This window comes from Centrocercus urophasianus, unplaced genomic scaffold (genome assembly GCF_019232065.1).
Source record: "Centrocercus urophasianus isolate 14NV4802_14NV808 unplaced genomic scaffold, USGS_Curo_1.0 seq_18, whole genome shotgun sequence".
Lineage (NCBI taxonomy): Eukaryota > Metazoa > Chordata > Aves > Galliformes > Phasianidae > Centrocercus > Centrocercus urophasianus.
The window spans coordinates 23,939,344-23,961,456 of record NW_024884733.1 but is presented as its reverse complement, the minus strand read 5'-3'; the positions used below and the strand labels follow the sequence as shown (position 1 = coordinate 23,961,456).

The 22,113-nt window shown below is 40.4% G+C and overlaps 1 protein-coding gene across 1 annotated transcript in view; it reads left to right on the top strand.

Moving 5' to 3' along the window:
• SLC1A7 (solute carrier family 1 member 7) overlaps nt 1–15,395 on the top strand; it is a 43,075-nt gene extending 27,680 nt beyond the window's left edge. The window contains exons 8-11 of the mRNA XM_042820178.1: nt 4,790–4,984; nt 8,054–8,188; nt 12,087–12,186; nt 14,067–15,395. Of these exons, the coding sequence (XP_042676112.1) occupies nt 4,790–4,984; nt 8,054–8,188; nt 12,087–12,186; nt 14,067–14,303 (667 nt within the window). The 3' untranslated portion in view covers nt 14,304–15,395. The remainder of the gene's footprint in view (nt 1–4,789; nt 4,985–8,053; nt 8,189–12,086; nt 12,187–14,066) is intronic.
• The last annotated feature ends 6,718 nt before the right edge of the window (nt 15,396–22,113 follow it).

Genomic DNA, 22,113 nt, shown 5'->3' with positions numbered 1-22,113 from the left:
TTGGGAAGAAAGCCTAAAACATTCATCCCTACTGGCCTGATTGGGCTCGTTATTTCCTTATAGTTCCAATGAGGTCCAATAAGGTAATGTGGGGGAGGAAGCACACATGCAGATGGTTGTTTCTCTCGTGAATATACTTATATTAAGGCAAGAGTAAGCAGAGCAGAAGGAATGTGTAGGCATTAAAAGAAAGGAGAGGAGGGAGTGATTATTTCAGCACAGTTGTAATGTATTGGCTTTCCAGCATGTGTCACTTTACAGGGTGTTTTCATATTTAATAGTTTGCTCCAAACTGGCCTATAAAGAGAAGCATACTGAGAAACACGAAGTCAAGAATAAATTATGTGCTGGGTGGTGTTTTAAACTCTAATTGGGCTTATATAATTAAGGCAGGCTGTTTTATTAGAGCTTGAAGTTTGTGATGTTGTCACATCCATCCCCATGTTCAAGTAAGATGTTAATTTTACATTCAAAGATATTATTGTTGGAAAAGGTCCCTTACTCTCATATTTGACACACTTGACTGTCTGCCCTACTCCGCTAGGAATTCTTGGAGTTCTGTTTCTGAAGGTGCTCTGTTGTTGGCAACCTGGGCTTTTTCTTTGTGCTATTTCATTAATTCTCTTTTTCTAGAAAGGAATAAGGAAATAGAGATATTTTTTCTAGGAAAAAATATTTTTTCCTTAAAAACCTAATCTGAATTTTTTTGTTTTTTGTGAACAGAAAGAAGAAACTTTGTTCCTCCTTTATCATCTATAGAAGAGTTTGTCTTCTTTTTTTTCCCTAGTTTAGTCAGCTCACTTTTTCATTCCATTATCAAGTATGGTTTAGTTAAAACTGGATTGCTTTTCTTAATTTTCCTTATTTTGCACCATCATTGCAATTTGATTTTATAACCAATTAACTAATCCCTTACTGGTCTTTTAGGGCTTGTGCTCTTTTAAATAGCTGTCTCCTATCAAAGCAGGTCACTGTTCCTTCATTGGACCTCATCTCCACGTTGTGCCTCTTGCTTTGAGTGTCAAGTCCCTTGACATACACAGAGTGCTTTCTTTGCAGTTTATAATATATTCAGGTCCAGGTTAGTTACGGTATATTTCAAAGCTGGAAATGTTCCAATGCTAATAGTGATAAAACAAAAAGTCAGATGTGATACAGTAATCAAAATGCACAACTGAATCTACAAAGCTTTGCAGGGTTTTGATTCCTTTGTTCCATGAGTGCCAGAGCTATATTACAACTAGGAGAAAGTCGTAATTGGTTTGGTGATTTATAGATCAGTTATTTTTTGTCTTGATTGTTTGCACGTATAAGGAAAGAACATGCATGCCCTCTAGCAAATATAAGCTGGCCCTTCTAAAAGACTTCCATATCACAGTGATCATCAAAGCTTAACATTTAGGCAGCATTCAATCACTTAGAACCCCCCATATCCATTTAGGAGCTCAGCTCCTCATGGGCAGAGTTTGGCTCCAAGGGAAGTCCCCAGAAAAGCCAGTGTGAAGCACTCAGCAGGCACCAGACAGAGCTTCAAAGTATGGGAAAAGCTCTGGCAGCAGCCAGAAGCTCAGGCTGTCAGCAGCCACCAACAGGACTTGCTACCAGAAGGGATTTACTATCTTTACTGGCAGAAGCTACCACCAGAGTTAAAGTGAGCCCCAAGGAATGACTCTGAAATTCCAGGTTTGAGGCTCAGACACTTTTGATTAATATAATGTTTTCCTCTTCTTACCAGTGTGTGTTCTGTAAATCCATATAGGCCCAACGTGGGTTTTAATGTTTTGCTTCTCAAATAGCATTGTCTTGTCTAGAGATGGCTGAACTTTTCACCTTCATTACACTGAAAGGAATGGATACTGCACATAACTGAGCTTTTGCCAAAAGAACATGCACAAATGCACAAGTAATTGGGTCTGGACAGGAGAGCTGCTTCTCCCAATAGTCAACACATCTGTATTCAGTTAAATAATACTTGCCACGGGGGCATTATGTAACACTCATCATGTGGGTATTGGATTTTCAGATCATCTAAGAGGAGAACAAAGAGCTGGTTTTAAGTATACTGATGGGTTTCTTGCAGATGTTTCTCTGTCAGCTCATGTCTACATCTAAAGTTAGAAAGAAAACCACAAATCAGTGTTCTGATACTCATTCCAGTTAGTCTGCACCTGTGGAAAGCTTTCTTTCTAGGCTAAAAGTCAAACTGCGGAGGGAAAAACAGTACCATGTGCAAAACCCAAGAATGTAACACAAGGGATCCTGAGAACCACTTAACAGTCATCTCATGGCAATGATTTCATTGGATCTGCACATTATTTCAACCCATTTTCCCCTCAGTGAAAGTTTCTGCATAGCCATGAATTTTGCTACTTTCTTCCCCCCACATTAACCCTATCTTGTCACCTCTGCATTAAAAAAGCAGTATTTGGCCCACTGACAAGAATTCCTCCTGTTTTTTTAGCTTTCCTCATTCCAATGGTATGAGGGAGTTTTATTTTTCTAGGTCATCTTTCCATACCATTAATGAATTAAATCAGTGTCTTCTCAGTGGTACATCCCATCAAAAGAAGCAACTTTCATCTTCTCTGAAGACAAGCAATAAAACATGCCTCGTTCAAGGGTTTTGCTGCTTATGAAACACTCAGATCTTGGCTATTGCACAGTGTAAATTAAAGGCAGATTTAGCAAAAGGGGGAGATGAGATCAGTTCGTTGATTTTTTGGAGCAAATATCAAAATGCATTTGAATGATAAGATAAACAGAGCAGGCTGAACAGCTGTTCTTGCACAGTGACTAGCTGTCTTTGTGCCTCACACCACTAAGAGCTCGGCCTGATCCAGCATTAGCTTATGTTCAGTCCCTGCAGCTGCAGCATTTTATCCAAAACAAAATTGAGATAAGACTCTAAAAATGTATTTTTAATTGTTAGAGTTAGCATGGGGAGAAGATTGCTCTTTGAGCTGAAAGCTTTAGGAAAGTTTCAAAAGACTTAGCAGATTAAGATCAGTGCTTTAGAGTATTTTTTCCTCCAAATAAATGTTACATGTCAGGCCTTCATAGCTCTGCCCCTCTGCTTACTACTGGATAAAATGCTTTCAAGAACACAAACTTCACTTCACTTAACTGGATAGACAAATTAATATATATCTATTAAATGTTTTCTTTTTTTTCTTCAGCCATTGAAATCATGTATGACTGTAACTCAAAAATGACAGTAGAAAGCTTTTTGTTTTTTCTTTGCTACTACTTGTGATTAACCAGGGCCAAACCCTTAAATGTGGGAATTCTTTCAGTAGCAAGTTAGGACAGACACTGCTACCTCTGAGATCTGAATTTGGGTGAGACTGTATGGAATACCTGTCTGTGCTAGGACAACAGGATTTTCTGTTCTGCATTACTGCTTATTTTATAAATAGTTTAGGATAAACTACGCATAGAGAAATTCAGCCACTCACAAATGAATGTGTAAAAAAAAAAAAGCAGATGCATGCCCAAGAGAGAAATGACATCTAGTGTGTAGTTTGAGGTGTTATGCTTTGCTCTGTTTGATTTTCAAAGTAAATATTGATTAAGTATTAGGACTGCCAGTATGAAAAAGTTGAACATAATCCTGTTCCCAGGGGTAAACAGATTTTTTCGATTCCTTGTCCTTTCTGTTTATTTACACATCTAATGAATTTCTTTTGCCTAGATATTCATGGCAGTGACCGTAGCAAATCATAGAATCATAGAATGGCCTGGGTTGAAAAGGACCACAATGATTAAATCATTCAGCAGTCAGGCATGATAAGGCTAGGGAAAACAGAAAGATTGTATTGAAAGCATCCTGTCATAGACCTTTCTTGGTCCTTCTACATTTCTCTATTGCAGGAAGCTACTTTTCCTTTCCAAACACTAACTGTGCTTTTCCTCAAACAACAGCTTGCACAAATACAAAATGACAACTCCTACTCATGGAAACATTTTGCTAATGCATTCCTGAAACTCTGGAGTTACGATACTAAGGCTTTCAGAACCTCTCGTGACTTCGTATGTCAAATGTAATGACTGAGAAAAAATTTGTCCATCAAATGTGTGTTGTTTTTTTTTCCACGAAGAACAGATAATGGCCACTGTAAGACAGCAGAGGTAAATTGCTGATGTGAGACTCTTAACACAGTGACTTAGCAACTCAGACTGGGCATATTAGTGGGAAGACACCGTTGTTTCACTGCCAAGGGCAAGTAGGTCACAAGAGGGCAGAAAATTTGCCCCCAGATTATTTCTTTCTTTTAAGAAGTAGCTTTAAAGTATTTATGTAGCATTTCCTTGCCATGAGTTAAGAGCCTTTCTTAGTGTGTACTTTCCTTAGCTTATGGCTACTCTTGCTGCTCAGAATTGGCTTTCTATTTCAGAAGGCCTAGAGGGAAACTTCTTTAAAAAACAATGCACATTAGTTTCCAAAGATTTCAATAATAAGCTGTGGGGGTGTTTCCTCTATCTTGCATTTGAGTGTACAACGCTACTTCTGCAGGATTTCTGTCCCTTTTCTTCTGAAAGAGGGAAAAAGAGAATTACATTTTAATTTTTTGAAGAATTAGCAGATAACTGGCATGTGTATGTGCAACTGCATTCACCCCCCAGTACTCAAGCAAATGAGTTACAGGGCAAGTGAGTCACATGTGCAGACCAAGGAATACAAAGCAGTACTCAGTGCAGAATTTACCCTTTCTGGAGAAGGTTTTCTGCAATTCATTCTGTTCCCCAGAAAGAATAATAATTTTAGTGTATTTCTGTCACTGTGTTGCAGTTCAGCCACACTGCCTATCACATTCAAGTGCTTGCTGGAGAACAACCACGTAGACAGGAGGATTGCAAGGTTCGTGCTGCCTGTGGGAGCCACCATCAACATGGATGGGACTGCACTCTACGAAGCAGTGGCTGCCATCTTCATTGCACAAGTAAACAACTATGAGCTGGATTTTGGGCAAATTATTACTATAAGGTATAAACCTCAAATTCCACACACCCAGATTTGCTTGTCTAGTTGAGTGTGATGTTCCTATGATTTTTGTGTCTAGAAATGTTCAGGATAAAACTCATGTTTGCAGTTTTTTCAAGCACTTATTTCTCATAGGACAGTTATTTTTAAGTAACATGGAGATCAGGGAGTGTAGACGGGGAAATTGTACTGGTACCATTTAAAAATTGGAAATTATTTATCTAGTTTTTACCTTTAGGCACACCCATCATTTACTGAAATTGGCACATTTTACTATTATTATTGGTGTTGAAAATATTATTTTAAATTTCAGAATAGTTTTCACTTTCGTTGGTATCTTTGCATAAGAAGAAGGTGTTAAAAAAAAGAAGCTGAAAGCCCTGTATCAGATACAGGGAATAATGGATGTTAGGAAACTCTGTCAAGACTTGGGAGAGAGGCCAGGGAAGGAAGAAGGATGCTGCTATCAGGGCAGGTTTTCATCAAAACATCACAGCTCTCAGATATTTTTGAGATGTCTTCTCTGCTGCTTGTCAGAGCAGAAGCCTTCATGAACAAGCATGCGGTCAGTGGTGGAGTGTGCTATAGCTGCATACTGCTGTCCTTGAGAGGTCGGTAATGGATCCAAAAGAAGAGATCCAGCTGAACAATTATTGCCATAATAACTCCAGTGACTTCCAAAGAATGCCTCAGGGACTGAAACCTGTAGGTTTCCAGCAGGGAACAGATGATTAGAAAAACACTCTTCATAGTCAGAGCCTTGTGCAACACGTTTGAGATCGGCTTACTTACCCACCCAGTGACCTCATCACTGCCTTATTTACTCTGCTGGGCCTTGTCCATCCTCTGCTGGACTTGAAAAGCTTCATGACAAAAAGGAAGAAGTCCTGAAACTAGCCCCAGATGACAGCTGGAGCTTGCTGATGGACTTCTGGCAAGATCTGCTTACAGTTAGCAGAAGAAATAAATTGTGCCCATGTGAGCTCTTGCTTTGTGTTTTCTCTCCCCCTCACTAAAAAATATTGGAATGCTCCTGTACTAACATTTAGTCTTTTGTGATTTTGAATTTGGGGATGTTTTTAGAATGTGGTCCCAAAATATGGCTCAGACTATGGGCAGACATTACCTGAACCTTGAAGCAGAGAATGGTGATTTTAAAAATTAGGAAGGAGGAAGGAGGGTGATGGTAAATGGCAAGAAGGTAAGTTCCAACTCTTACTTAGCAGAACCCTCTTTTATCTTTTAATTTTCACTGCCTATATTAAGTGCTAGTGTGTAACAACCAAAAAAATGTGAAGATAGTAAAAGGAAAATGCAACTTAAGATTAGAAAAATCCCCCCCAAAAAGGAAAAGAAAAAAAAGCTGGGTTACAAAAGAAGAGAAAATAGGAATTCACAGTGGATTCAGTACCTAAAGAGTATCTGAAGCCCAGTTTTAACTATGGGCAAAACTTTCCCTAAATCCAGATATTCTAGGAGGTGGAGAGTTGAAATTCAAATACTGGATGCCAGGATAATTTTTTTAAAAATTAGAAAAATAATCAGCCTATTCTGCTCACAGTTTATAAAATCCAGGTTGGCAGTTTATGTCAGTGTGGTTATACAAACCTGGCAGAAAAAGAGAATAAAGATAATATTCCTATCTGCTGAGCCAATTAGTGGAAGAAACATCTACATTAAGGTCAAAATATAGTGGAGAAGCAGATGAGCTTGCCTGTACAGTGTTGCATAAACATTCTTATTTTTGCTCCCTATCACAAGACATTATTTCCTGAACTAACCTGGGGGGCAGAAGCAGTTCTAAAGCAGTTCTAAAACAGCAAGCAAGTTTGGAGCACTTTTCATTATTCATATTCATTATACTTATCTCTTACACAGCTACTGAGCTTCAGTACCTTCCTTCCTATCTATACTATGCCTATTAAAATGCTGTTAAGATGCCAACTCTTTTAAATTCAGTTTTAAATCTTTCTCTTCCCCCATCACACCCACAGACATTTATTTATTTCAGGGAAGGGTAGTTACAAATACCTATGGTGCTCTACTGATACACTGTATGGCTGTGAGCAAGATACTGGATATCTCTCTGTCTCAGTTTCCATACGTGTGAATACTGTTATGCTCATTTTCCAAGAAAGAAGGCTGACAAGACTTAGGTGCTTGCCAAAAGTTCTGAAATTCTGGATCAACGAATGCAGTGCGTTATCACCATATATACTTTATGTCATCCATTTACAATAGTCAAAATTCATTTTTTGTCTCTCTGCTGGATGGCCTGGTTCTTGGAAGTGCCATATAGGAGGGAATGAATATATATACAGTCACTTTTGTTCCTGGAAAAAGGAATGAAATCCACCCCCTAAAGATAGCGTTATGAAGAAAACGATAGAACCGCCAGCTCCACTCTTGCTCTGGTCTCCCATTCATTTCTGCTTGGCTGGCTGAGAAAATGGTGTGAAGGTCAAGTAAAAATACTTTCCTGAAACTGAAGAGGCACAGTCACATTTGTGCTTGCTTCACATTTAGATTCAAGTACGCAAAGCCACGTGCTATGCAAGCTTCACCCTTGGCCCAGACTCTTTACCCTTGGCCTTGCTTCTGTGCGATGGACTGATGTAAAAGGCCTTCACTGCTGCCAGCACAGGATTTGCCTGGCACGGGAGCCATGAGTGATGACTCAGAGAAGTCTGCAGAGAGCTCTGCTGCTGAGGCTGAAACCATGGGGAGCAGCACTGTCAGGCTCATGGTGACATGACCCACCAGAGCTGACATCACTCACAGAGGCCACAGCCCGGCAGCCTCTTTTCTCCTCACTTGTGAGGCTAAGGGAGAACACAGAACTTCCTAACCAAAGGAAGGGCTGCAAAGCTAAAGGGGGAGAATTTAGCACTGGGCAGTGCTAAATAGGTTTGTCTTGTCCTTGCTCTTTGAGCTGGCTTCTGTACACCAAACACCAGCATGTGACTTGCATAATAACGACTGGATTATGAAAGCTCCTGTAGAAACATGGTTTTGCTTCTTGCAGAGCAATCCATCGCTGGTAAAGCTTACTCCTTTCTCTCTTTGTTAAAGCATCACAGCGACAGCTGCCAGCATAGGAGCTGCTGGTATCCCCCAGGCTGGCCTGGTGACAATGGTCATTGTCCTGACCTCGGTCGGACTCCCAACGGATGACATCACACTGATCATTGCTGTTGACTGGGCGCTGTAAGTAACATTAAGCATCTGAGGCTTCCTGTGTGGCAACACTGCTAAAAAGCCAAATGTTCTCCAAAGGTATTAATATGAGTATACCTAAAAGGCATGGGAAGTACATATTTTGGACAAGGATGAGGAGCCAACACTCCTAGGAAGTGTGTTTTGGCAGGGCTGGTTTCAGTGCAGAAGTTACTTTGCTGGATTCCTAATCTCTGAGGATTTTGCAGCAGAAACGGAAGCTGAAACTTGATGTCTTCAGACTAGAAGGGATTCCTGTTACCCATGATAAGAAGCAACTTAAAAATTCATAATAGATGATTTATTTGGACTCTCATCTTGTTATGTCAATGTCCATAAACAAAAAAACATATTTCGAATAGTCTAGGAAGATGATTGATTGGCAAAATACTGGTGCCTAGCTAGTTGGCATTTCAAATAATTACATCACTAGCAAATGTATTTACAAAGAAACAATCCTTTTCTAAAAAAAATTCATTTGTGTGAAATATATCTCCATTACCAATCTTAATGCAGTGCAGTTGAAGTATGTCAGAGTTCTGTGTAAAAATGTATCTCAAGTCCATTCTGTTATGGTGCCCATTTTGTTCAAGTCACTGAATTCTTCTACAAAGAACTGTGAGAAGGAATTGCTTACTTTCCTGTCCATCATAATTGAATACTACTACTGCTAATAGGAATCATGAGAATTGTGTTGTTTGCATATTCTATGACAGGCTTTATTTTACAAATATCAGGAATAATCTCATGTGAAGGAAAAATAGCATCTGCTGGGAGCACCTAAATGTGGGAATGGCTGTTCAGGTGTTATAAAGCAGCCTTTCTACCACTAGTCATTGAAGCTCCATAGTTTAGAAGCACAACAGAACTCACAAAGTATTTTAAGCTGTATCACAAAACCCTTTTCCCTTTATATTGCTTAGTTTTCACCCAGCTTTTGCAACACCAGCATTTCATTGTTTTTCCTGTAAGTCTTCCAGTGTATATGGGAATTCTGCTTTTTGTTTTACAAAGCATCTCAAAACAACAAAAAACTCACTCAGGCTATAGTTCCAGAGGCTATTAAAAAGTGAACAAGGAACAGACTCAATTTTCTGTCTTTTGTGGATGAACTTTCATATGCAAAGTATATTTCAGTATTTCAGCACTTGGTTTCAAGAGTCTGCAGATGCAAAGTGTCAACAGGGTTGACGCGATGAATATTGTCAGTATTAGCTTTGGAAGCCCTAGAGTATGAAGAATGCTTGAAGAAGGCTGATTAGGTGATCTCACAAGACTGAAATACCCATCACAGTGCATTGAAGGTATTACAATTCATTTAGGTAGATATAACATGTATGTGAACTACATACCTTTTGCTGGTGCCTGGAGACAAAGTAAGAAAATTAAAATGTTTCTCAGCTTATTTATTGAATGCAAGATGAAAGTTCTGCATCTTTAATTATAATATCCTCTAAAGCTCAGATACCACTGCAACACTTGTTGCAAGTCTTTGCACTGAAAGAAATGCTGTGAGCAGCAGGTTGGCCTCTTAGTAGAGAAATTTCAGTGGTGTGTGATGTGATTTTACTTACGTGTGGTGCAGACATCTGTGTGCAGACAGGAACATGGAGCAGGATTGGTCCAACAATGTGCCAGGCAATCAGTTTTCTTAAGAGTTTCAGTATGGTGCTCTGTTTCCTCAAAAAAATTCTGTCTTCACAGCAGATCCTAATCAGAGACCAGTAGAGAGTATAAACTTTGGAGCTCTGCTCATACAGCTTCTTCTCCATCACAGCTCTTTGCACAGTGCAAAATTAACATTTCAGAACAGCCTTCCACGAATCCAAATCTGATGGTCAAGCAAGAGGAAGCCTACATGTAACAGGAACATCTCCCACTTTGTGCTGTAACAGTTTTCCCTGCTTAACTAAACATGGCTGTGGGAACTCTCCTCAAGGCAAAACCCAAACTCAGAACAACAGGTAGCAGAAAAATGGAGTCAGCAAACAACTTCAGCACTGGATCCTAAATTCAACAAACACATCTAGGTGTAGGCGCTGAAATCTGATGAAATTACCTGCAATTGCATGTATGATTTGGATAACAGCACAGGCAAATAATATTTCATGCAAGAACTCTTTCTTCTAGTTAGGCAAGCAACTGCACAAACATTTGCATGCATAGATTACATGCCTAAAATATATGGAGAAAAAAACATCAGCACACAGTTTCCATTTTTTTGTATATTAAGTTACAGGATCAGAAATCTGGGCATTGTTGATGTTGGACTGTCACTACCTTTAATAAGCCAAACATCTGGCGATTTCTGAGCCTCCATTTTATAACCCACGTTTATAAATTAAGTTACCAATTTGACACAGCTTTCAGATGTGAATGTTTTTCTTGGAAAACTGTGATATATTTCAGCCTTAAAAACTATATCATCTATTTGAAATCTCACCAGTTTTAACTAATAGATTCCAAGCAGTTTCAAACGAAGCACTTGTCTATGGCAACCATTTACTCTTGTGTATTTACAGTCAATATTTTTGAGATGTTGGTGGGTGAAAGATGTAAAACAGGGAAGAACTGATTCCATAAATAAATGGAAAACAGTGACACTGTATGTATACACAATACTGTCAAACATAAAAAATGGAAAATTGAAATTGGAAAAAAAGGTAACTGAAAATGAAGAATCCTAGGAGCCAGAGGTGCCATGGCAACTGTGGCTTTTTTCAGAAATGAACAGGATTTAAGTTAGTAAGTGGTCACTCCCTGCATAGATTGTGCGTTTAGTTATTTAGCAATCTTCTGAGTAGCTTTTAATTGTGTTCTGTAATTCCTATTTATACAATTATCTTCTTGCTGAGAAGATTGCTTAAGAATGCAGGACTGGGATCTTGATACCTAGTACAAGGTACTGTTTGGACTGGCTGCCCTTTACTTGTACTGAATGAAGACATTTGCATCAGCAGCCTCCAGATGAGGCCATATCACTGGAGCTCAACATAAAAAAGCAGAAGTCTTGATCTGCTGTGCTAAGACTTTCCAGTGCTGGATCAGTTTGCATGCAGAGGGAAGCAATAGCACATAGGTGTCCAACCTTTTGGCTTGCCTGGCCAGCACTGACTGAAGAGGAGTTGCATTTGGCAGCATATATGTAGGTTCTCCCAAAAGTAATGCCTGCTATTGATTTCCATGAAAACTATGACAGATACAAAGAATATAATAGCACTGCTTGATAGAGTAAATTCTCAGCTACAAAACACTACTTTTCAGCATAGTCATCACCATTAGCTTTACATTTTCACCACCGATGAACATGAGGCTGCATGCTGTGCCTGTAAAAATCCGCACCAGTAAATGTGACCCATTGTCACCACTGCTGAACCACAGCACTCACTGCCTCACCGTGCTCACATCCACGGTTTGGTCTCCATCAACAGTGAGCAATTGTCAGTGAATGTCAGTGAGTGACATATTTTCCCCATGGAGGAATTCAATTCCACCCTTAGCTTCATACACACTCCCATGTCAGATGCTATTTTGTCAGACTGCCCTTCTGCTGCCATCTCTTGTTTTTTTTATAACACAAAAAAAGAGAGCAACACAACCATAAAACTAGAGGGATATGTGACCTTGTTTTTGTGGAACCTCTGCATCAGACTGTGGCTGCAGTTCTCAGTGAGTTCTCAAGGTGCTGGTCAGAGAGCATGTGGAGGCATAGTGCACGAAGCTCAGAAAAGATTGGAAAACCCAGTGGAGCAGCTAAATAGCTTAGCTTCTGAACTTGCTGTCTTGTAAAAACAGCCAAACTGACTTTTGGCTATAAATACTGCAGTGATGAAGGCATGGGCATGTGCCCAAAGAGCCAATGACTTACCCTAACTTTGTCATTTACCAGAGACCGGTTTAGAACAATGATCAACGTCCTGGGAGATGCCCTGGCTGCAGGGATTATGGCCCACATCTGCCGGAAGGAGTTCATCAAGGATGGTGATGAGGTAAGAGCCAGGGTGTGACAGTGTGTGCTGGGCTGCGTGCGGCAAAGAGCTGCCAGCTCTCAGCTTCCCACATTTGTTTCCGAACAAAATGCAAAGGTGTTTCAGACAGAGGGCAGAATTGGGCAATAGGCTGCTTAGACAGATAGAGTGGAGGAGTTTTTCTTCATGGGTTCATGCAAAAAGCCACTCAAGTTCAACTCTTGGCAGGCTCTATCTGGAGCACTGGGGCTCAGAGCAGGAAGGAGCAGCTGTGCTGTCCTGCACACACACGCGATGCTGGAGCTGAGCTCTGTGCTCAGTATCTCAAGCCCTGACAGGGTGTGCTGCTTCTGAAGGTGGGACCAGCAACAGAAAGGGGTGACAAACCCTTGGGTATGTGCATAGGGCTATATATGCACAAACATTAAGCTCACAACAAAAGCAGCCACCACATCTACCTTCCTGAGCCTGTCCACCACATCTGTCCCTGCCTCCCTCCACTCCCATGCTTTTTTTCCCTTCTTTCTTGGCATGCATCACTCAGTCTTTTCTTATGCCTGGAATGTCTTCTCATAATCTTCCTTGCAGTTCTCAGCAAAGGAGATTTCTAAATCCCTGAGCCCACCATGCTGGGAGGTGCCAATCCCCAACCATTCCAGCTTATGGCAGACCTTTGCAAGCTTTCTTTTGCAGGGCCAGGACAGGTTATATAGGAAAGGTTCTTTGCAGTGACTGCTATTCACAAGGCACGTTTCACCTGTGTGTGTCATCTGGGGTATTCTACTCACCTACAGAACTTAAAAACGGCAGTACTAATAGCAAAGTTTTATTGACAGCATTATTTCTGCTATTGTCCAGACAGTCTTTCTGATAAATCCCACTCTCAGGCCTTCCTGGAACATGCGTTTAAAATTCCAACTCTTTCAAGTTTTGTAAAGGTCTTGTCCTCAGAGGTGCTTAGCACCTGCAGTAATTGCTGATGACAGGATTAGGCCTGAATACTTGGGCTACACGTGCAGCTCATTACAAAAAAGTGAACACACAACAACTTAATGGTAAGGTGTGTCATGAGGCACGGAGCCAGGAGTGCATAATGCAGGCCTGACATTTCACTGCTGTATTTAGAACTCTGTTGGAACTCGAGAAGAGATGTTTCAAGAATATAAAATCCCTCCTAGGGGATTATTTAGTCATCTGCGATGAGATTTTTCTTTGCATCTCACTCCGTAATTGTATTAAAATATACTGTTAGTCTGCCATAAGTTTTGGCAGAGTAATTTGTGGACTTAGTAAAGTATACCCAAAGGCCAAATTTTGTCAGCTGCAAGCCCACGTCTTTTCCAGTATTTATGTCTTGTTTTCCCCATCAGAACTTCTGGTTTGATTTAAAGGACTCTTAAATATTTAACATCTGAATCACTCAATGCAATTCTCGTGATGTCTTTTGAAATAGGACAAACTGAAATGACAGGTATTGGTACACTGGGTCAGAAGAAAGGCAGAAAGCCACGTCAAATGATTTCCTGTTTTCTATAATTGCACTCATGAGCAACCACTGCTCAAAGCTCAGCTAACTGAGCCCATATCTCTCAAACCTGAAATTTTAGTCTTCATTTACACTATTTATATTGCTTATCGATGCAAAAAGGTGTTACTGTGGGTATAAGCTAAATTAGGGCTGTAGTAGAATTTGCATTTTTCTATACTTAGAGACTCCTTAACTTTATCCAGATGGTGGAAAGACACTTTAGTGTATATAGGAAACAGGTCCTGAAAGTCTGGAGGCCCCAGGTAATGCTGGTGAATGCAAAACAGACTAGAAGCTTCCAAAGTAAAAATTCCCTTCCTTTTGTATGCAGCAAAGAGTGGCTGTATTCCAAATCTTACTGCTTTTCACATAGGTGCCATTGATCTGTGAGACTAAACCTCTTAACATCCACCCGATTGTGGCTTACCAGAGAAATGGCTGTGTGAAGACCATGAATGAACCTCGTGGACCAGAAACAGTGAAAGAGTTGGAGCAGCACATACCTGTACAAGTGGAGCAAGAAGAAAGCCCAGTGGAGAACCACACTAAGAAATCCAACAGTAAAGACCACTGCACTATTGAAATAAATGAACTAGAAACGAATGTGTAACTGCTACACACAGTGGTATCTCATACCCCAGTGACCTGATACCCAATCTCTACCTCACAGCTGGGAGAGGGACTCTGCCTTGAACAGAAAAATGTGGAATTCTCGCCACTCTGCTTGTACTGGAGCGAGGGGACCAGCTGTGAACGTCAGGAAAGGCACACAGCTTGCAAGAGACAGGGGCTTCCTTAGGTGGAAGATTTCAATACTGAAAAACTAACTAACGGATGGCTGCTGTTTTATTCTGCACTCATTTGACTCCAATATAGTATTTGACACTCCTTTGGCTTCGTTTTTTTTATTTTTTTTTTATTTGTCCCTTTCTGGTTTTCTAACCAAAGCCTTTTTTGTGAATCTAAGTAATTGCAAACACTGTATTTATATCTTTTTTTGCTCTGTAAAAACGTTTCACCAAAACTGCTAAAGATACTAATTTTGTCTAGGATTCTTTATCTACAGACTTTGTGTTTAGTTTTAGAACAGCAGTAAGAAAATCACACTGATTTCCTGATCTCAAAATGTTGTACTTATCACCAAACAACACCTCAAGCCAAGGTGAAGCAAAGTGTGCATTTTTGCAAGCAAGCACAGCAAAGTAATGCTGAGGGGCAGCTTTCAGAGACAGGCATTCAAGTGTGATACGTAACACCATGATCCTAAGTCACTGAAGAGCACAGTTTGCCTTCCAAGTGCCAGATTTATGAACCTTTTTTTAACCTAACTCTTCAGTAGAGTCAGTACCATGCACACACAGCGGCAGAGGCAGTGTGAGCCCAAATCCATAAGCACTGGTGCTAATGCGTCCTCCCCTGCAGCCCATAGGCCCTTCTGTGTAAATATGTACCAGTCTGAAGCTCGAGCTCTTGAACTGTACACTTCACCCTAAGGGCAGACTGAACTCAAACTAGGACACGATGCTGGCTAATATTGGGGTTTTGTGGGGAGTCTCCCGGGGGAACTGGACTGCTATTTTTCGTGATTCAGTTGTCAAACTACATTGAAAGTTATATCCCTTGCATAATCTACTGAATCAGTTGCAATAAAATCTGCTGAGTACGTTTCCAATGTTTGTGATAGAGCACATTTTTAATAAACTTGCCGTTTCAAAACCAGGTGTCTGTGCACTTCAACCATTGGTGCCTTCTTTCTCTGCCAGAAAGAACAGGGGAAGTGAGGAGACCTTTTCAAAATTGGAGGTTGATCCAGAGCTTACATACCAGTTCCTACCAAGACACTTGACATATTATATGTAGCTACTCAGGACAGATCAGTTTCAAATAACACGTGCTTGCTGTTCTAATACTCTTCTCCCACCTATAGCAAAAAAGAACCCAGTCAAAAAGGACAATGCCTACACTTAGCAGAAGCAGGAATGATTCATGCACATGATTAGTGGTTTTCCTGGTATGTGCATGTACACCTCTTCTTTGAGGGGTCCTTGTTCAGAAAATTCTCTTCCTACACGCTAATTAGTTACCCCTGATGGCTGTAGAGTAGAGGTAGCTTAAATTACAAATGGGGAAGCCAGAACCAGCAAATACATTTTATTTGCCCATAATTCCAGAGGTCCAAGTCCCCGTTGCTTCCACAAGGTCTGACCTTGAGACTTGCTTCTTTTTTGTCCATTTCAAAACAGTGTATGCCACAATTCAGCAGTTTCCCACCACACAGGGGGAAATTTGTAGATTTTAAATGGAGCCATACAATTAATACAGTTGCTTTTGTTGTATGGACACTTGCAAGAAGCCTCTTACTGCTGATCAGCACTGCTGATATGCCCTCTGCCCAATTGGTATGCTGCACAAACACCCATCCCACACATCCCAGTGCAGTCACTCCTTCTGGTTGCTTGTTAAATAATCCCTTTTTGATTGTTCAGAGCTTTCCAGACAGTTGTCAGGTACTCAAGGCAATTAATCTGTAATCAAGAGATGTCCAACTTTAACAGAACTATTTTCCTGATTGATCCTAGAGTGTAGAACAATGAACACAGAACACATGGAATAAAAAAACTCTCACATTATTCAGAACAATTTGCTCTGAACAAGTCCTGTAATGCACCTGCTCTGCAGTGCCATTAAAATGTGTGATTTCAGGGGGCTGAAGCTCTCTGAGTGGGCAGCAGCACCAGCCAGCAGGCAGCATCTTGCTTTGACCTCAGCCCACCTGCTTCCCCAGGCCTCCCCTCCTCCCCAGCTGTACAGACCCAACTAGTTAGAAGGCCAGATGAATAAGCAGATGAAGAGCAGTTTTAATTCAAACCAGTTCACATATGTTTTTAGTGCAGTCCTAACAAACAGTTGTGTCAACACAAGTGGAGGGGTGACACAGGGACAGGAACAAACAGACAGGGATGAAGCAGTGTAAGCTCACATGGAGAGGGCAGGATCTCTGCACACTGGCTGTGCCAGCACAGTCACTTTACAGTCACTTGGAATACAGAGAAATGATGAAGCAAAGCCATGTAGATCCACTACCTAGTTCCAAACTAGAAGATTTTGGATGGGTCTGCCCACACCCCATGCCAAAGCACTTTGGTTTGCCAAGCAGAAAGTGCTGCCAGCCTTACCACCACCTTCCTCCCCATCCACATATAACTTTTGGCTGACTGCAAAGTGCAAATCCCTTTGCCTGCTTGCCTGAGCCAGCTAACCCAGCGTGCCACCCTTTAGCTTAGGAACATCTCCAGATATCCAAGCCAACTCCAGTGCAAAGAAGCTGTGTGACTTCTACAAAGTGAACTTCAGATGAATAAATCAGCAACAGAAGCAGTTGGTTGTGGTGCACAAGCCCTGCACAATACTGAAATCCACAGCTGTACCCCCTTATACTCTATTTGCCACGAGGGGAATGGGAAGTCTCACGTGCGAAGGGCACAGTTTTATGGAATCAACAGGACATTTCAAAATTCTGCATACAAACTCTATTCACAGACTGTCCAGTTCTGCTTTGCCACTTTGAAAAGAATTGTTACTTCATATTGTTTTATAGATATCTGTCTTAAACTTGGGTTTTATACCAATACTTGCCTCCATTCATCCTAAAAATTATGCCAATTTAGCAGACTGCAGCACTTTAGTTCTTCATTCTGGTAAATATGTATATGTAGCTCAGCACAGCATGAGCTTGTCTGCAGCATCTAACTGCTACTGCAGTCATTCTGTGTTAAGAACATAAGACACTACTGTTAGCTGTACAGAATCAAAGACAGAGGTTATGGTATTTTTTACTATGAGCTTTCCTCCATGTTTGCTATTTTTTGTGTCTCATGGTGTTTGTTGTCAAGCAGCTTGACACACGGTGCAATTAGGCTAGCAGCAGGTTCCACAGCATATTTGTATGTACAGATCTGTTCATATTTTCCAGCTATCACTGCACTTCAGTCTGATAAAAATAATGGAGCTGTTCACCACTGAGTTGGAGTGCAGGCTTTGTGTTGCTAAATATCTTCCTCCCACTGTCAGAGCATATAAGCAAGCACATGACCCTCACAAACTCAAAACATTTATGTAAAAATCAATCAATCACTAATTGCAACAGTTTGCATGGAATACATTCAAGTACACGTGGGAGGAACATATTTCTTAACTGGCAACATTCAATAGCATTTTGAAGTTACCTCCCCCTGCTGAGAGGAAAGGGAACTGAGCTGTTAAAAGTAGACTCATGACATCCTAGGGGAATGTGCTGGAAGGAGAGGAGAAAATGAAGAAGGATGATGTATTAGATACAGCTATGGAAGAAATAATTGGGGAAATACCCAAATTAACACATACTTATCAGAGGCACTAGTTTTATGTTGGTTCATCTGCAGCTGCATTATTCTGGAGATACTACTGAGAAGACATTGCTGCAGACTATTGTGGTATAAAACATCATCAAAGACATCTGACAGCAGGTTTCTGAGGATTTTGCCAACATCCAGGAAGCTCTGAAGTGCCAAATTTCTGTAATGAATCCTCGTGCAAAAATTAGAACTGAGAGAAGAAGCCCCAGCTGGGGCACTCACGCATCCCACTGGCTCCTGGAGCTTCTGGTTGCCAACCCAAATAAAGTTGTTCGTGGAACTGATGTCTTAATTGCAGCTAAGCTTATTTATAGCACCTGAATTGGCCCTATATACAAATCCCAATATATGAATAATTTAATAACTAGTTGAAACAAATTGTGTAGTTTCTCTCCATGTTACACACGCAGTTCTAAAGCGCTTAGAAAACACAGCAGATCTGTAGCATCCCTATCTGATGAGCTCTCTCTTTCAAAGCTACAACAAATATCAACATCAATGTTAGTCCCTCTTTAACAACGGCAGAGCAGATCTGACATATTTTCTGGGCAGTCGGAAAGTTAGGTCTTCGAGCCAGATGGACAGCCTTGAAAATGACCTCAGCCTTTCTTGTGCTTTCCACAAAAAAAGTGAAGTAACTACTAACAGAAGGTGGTTGCTGTGTGCAAGCAAAATGTATAACCTGGGAACTGAACTGGGTCTGGAAAACTCAGGCAGCCTTTGATTATGCACCATGCTGAGTACTCCCGTGGCTGTCTCTAGTGAAAGCCCAGGTGCATTTTTACATCAATACAGCTCCCTTTCATTACAGTGGCAGTGGCCATGAGGAATTGCTGGTTTTCCCCTCCAGGCACTGAGCTGGCTGAGATTGTAGCCTTCAAGCTGAGGAGAAAATCAAGGTAGGTTTTTCCAAGGTGATTCTACTGCACATCTTTTTGCAATGATAATTTTTGCAATAATAATAACAGCTGAAAAATACCTGATTTTGCAGCACTCTTAAAGGAATCCACAGAAGAGATTACCTGAATGCATCCATTCTCTAAGGGCTGGGTTGCAAATGAAGTGGATGTATTAAATTTCTCACTTTAGCCTACAATGGCTAAAGATGCTCAAATTCCATCCCCTACTAAGTGCTCTGGAGCATGCTGAATGATCCTTCAGGAATTTATAAGACAGTTTGTTCCACATAACCCCAAATGGGAAAGAGTAATAGAACAAGAAGGCTGACCACTGCCTTAGTGGTCATTATTCACTACCTCAGACTTCTCATGTGATCCATGGTCAAAAGACCACAAGAATGTAGGGCTTGATTCCCATCTGTAAACAAAGAAAACACACTTTTTAATTCAACAGGGTGTTGCACAGCAAGGATGAATCAGCTGCCAACATGTCAACAATCAGGGGTCTCATCTGGTTACTTCTGTCTCCCTGGAAGCACAGAATCACTATCCAGAATATTTACAGGAACTGTCACTTTTCTAGGTGACAAAACTTCAGATTCCATCATTTATATACTAACAGTTACATCTCCATAGCCCACATGATGATTCATGGGAATGGATTTGGCACAGCTGAGACCTTTGGCAGATCTGTGACACAGAATACTTCAGATATTTTATAGGCTGTGAAAGTAAAAACACAGCAGTCTGTTACTGAGTGGTATTTGGGGGAAGGAATGAAGAAGGCTTCAAAGAGACAAGATGGTGAGTACTGCTAGGTGAAGAGAGAATGCTTTTTGTGGGACAGTGTGCGCTGCCATCCAAACCAGCACTGAACATTCAGTTCAGCACAAGAACCAGCAAGTGTTGTTGCTGAAGTGCTTTCAGTTAAAAGTCATTACAAAACCCTACATTTCCCATGTCGCTGGGAAATACAGAAGAGCTCAGGATAGGTCTTGGTTTTCCTTTTCAGGTTCCATCATAGCAGGTTTTTTTTTTTCTTTAAGATATAGAGTTCTATATCTGTTTCTTTAAATGCAGTCATCTTTCATCACAAAGAGGTATCTGCGTTTCATTTAGAAATGAAACATATGCTTGTATGTGCATGCAAACAACACTAGCTGAAAGCCAGAATGTGACCCACCACATGAAACATACTGTAGTTAATTGTGGCCTAAGAACTTCCCTACCAAGGATGTAATACCTCCAGTTGGTGGTTATTTCCTCCCAAAGATGGGTATTTTAATAAGATGGAAAAAGCGGGGGAAGCAAAACAAGAAGTGTTTTATGTTCACAGATATCTCAAATTACATCAGCTACAAATACTGTATGGGCTGGATGGCAAAACCAAAAGAAAAACAAAACTGACCTCAAGATCTTTCATTATGATTTCATTGCTTCTAGTGGTTTTATTGGGCTTTACCTCTAGGCTATTAAAGGCATATGGAAATTGTACAGAACTCAGTTAAACCATATCTTTAACCCTAATCTTCCACTTTCTTCTCTTTTTTAATACTATAAATAGTTTGAAGTGTAGAGATCTGGGCAGTGTGTGTGTTACTGATAGTTTACTCAATTAATGTGTATTCTTTCCTTTACAATAGATCATCTAATCTTCCCCCTCTCCTAACTGAAGAAAATACCCCTCTGCCATTACGTCCTTTCTAACCAAATATGTGAAGAGAGTGGAACTAGGAGGCAGGAGGGTACTGCAACCAGCACTCTGGTTGAACATAACTCCAGCAGGAAGTTCAGAATAGGAGTCTCTGAGCTCTCTTCTGATGGAGAGACCCTCCACTGAAATTTCTCATTCTCAGTTGTTTTATCATTGGAGCCACATGTAGGACTAAAGTATGGCTCCTTACGATATTTTTTGTGCAAGTGATCTGCAGTTCTCCAGAGGAAATTTCACAAAGAGATTATCTGCATCACAGATGTACTGTTCCTTCCCTCTGCATAAAGCAGGTGGGAACAGCCTGGCAGACTCATTTCAGTTGTTCCTATTTAGCGTGGCATTGAAAAATTCACTTCAGCTGTTCCTGCTTTACAGAAAGGGTACGAACTACTGAGGTGGGTCTTCCAATGTCAAATCTTTGAAGCTGAGGATGATGAAGGCACATCATGCTGTAGCAGCTTTGTCTTAGGTGTGCCAGTAAAGGGCCTATGGGTTTCATTTTGCAGCTGCATTTGAATTAAACAGCCCTGACTAAGAGGTACACAAAGAAGGAAACTGTGATACATAAGCAATCAAAGTTCATTTTAATCCTGCAGAAAATATATACCCTAAGTAAAACCTCTCAAAGCTAATTACTGTCAACAAACACACAATTATATCCTAAGTAATAAAAGCAGGAGACTCACTCATTTCTTGTCTGCAACTGGAGCTAAGAATATTGTAAATCAATAAGGATTTTTATCAGAACCAACATTCTCAATGAGATGATGATCACAGACTAAAAACAGATTCTGGAACTACCATGGGGAAAACTTGAGATAGCCTGTACAACTGTGCTCTAAAACAGCTTTAGCCTGGTTTAAAACCATTTAAAGTTGGTATTTATTGATGGACTGTTTTATGTCCTTGGATACTACTGAAGAATTTTTATGGAAACACTGTATACTGCATTATTAGAACACATTTATCATCTGCTGCCTCCACATACATCTCATACAGCTGGCTGACTTTACAATAGCAGTATGAATCAGAGCTACAGGGCACACCAATATTTTCCTCACTAAAGGAAATGGAGCTCTTTGGGGAGTTTACTCACTGTTTTTACATTAGCAACACAATAAAGCAAACACAATGATCTCCATAAATTAATGCCTTGAATAAACAAAGCTTAATTCACATTACATAAAACTCTAAATAAATTTAAAGTTTTTAGAACAATATTCCCAAACCCACAGAAAAACACTCACCAATAACAGTACATAGTGAAATCAATTAATAGAATACTGGAATGTATCACAGAAGAGACTGCTTCCCAACAAAAATATTGTTTGAAAAATGTATCTACTCTTACTAAATTTTTGTAAGTAAAATTTGTAAAAATATCAGTGGGCTGGGCCAACACGGTGACAAATA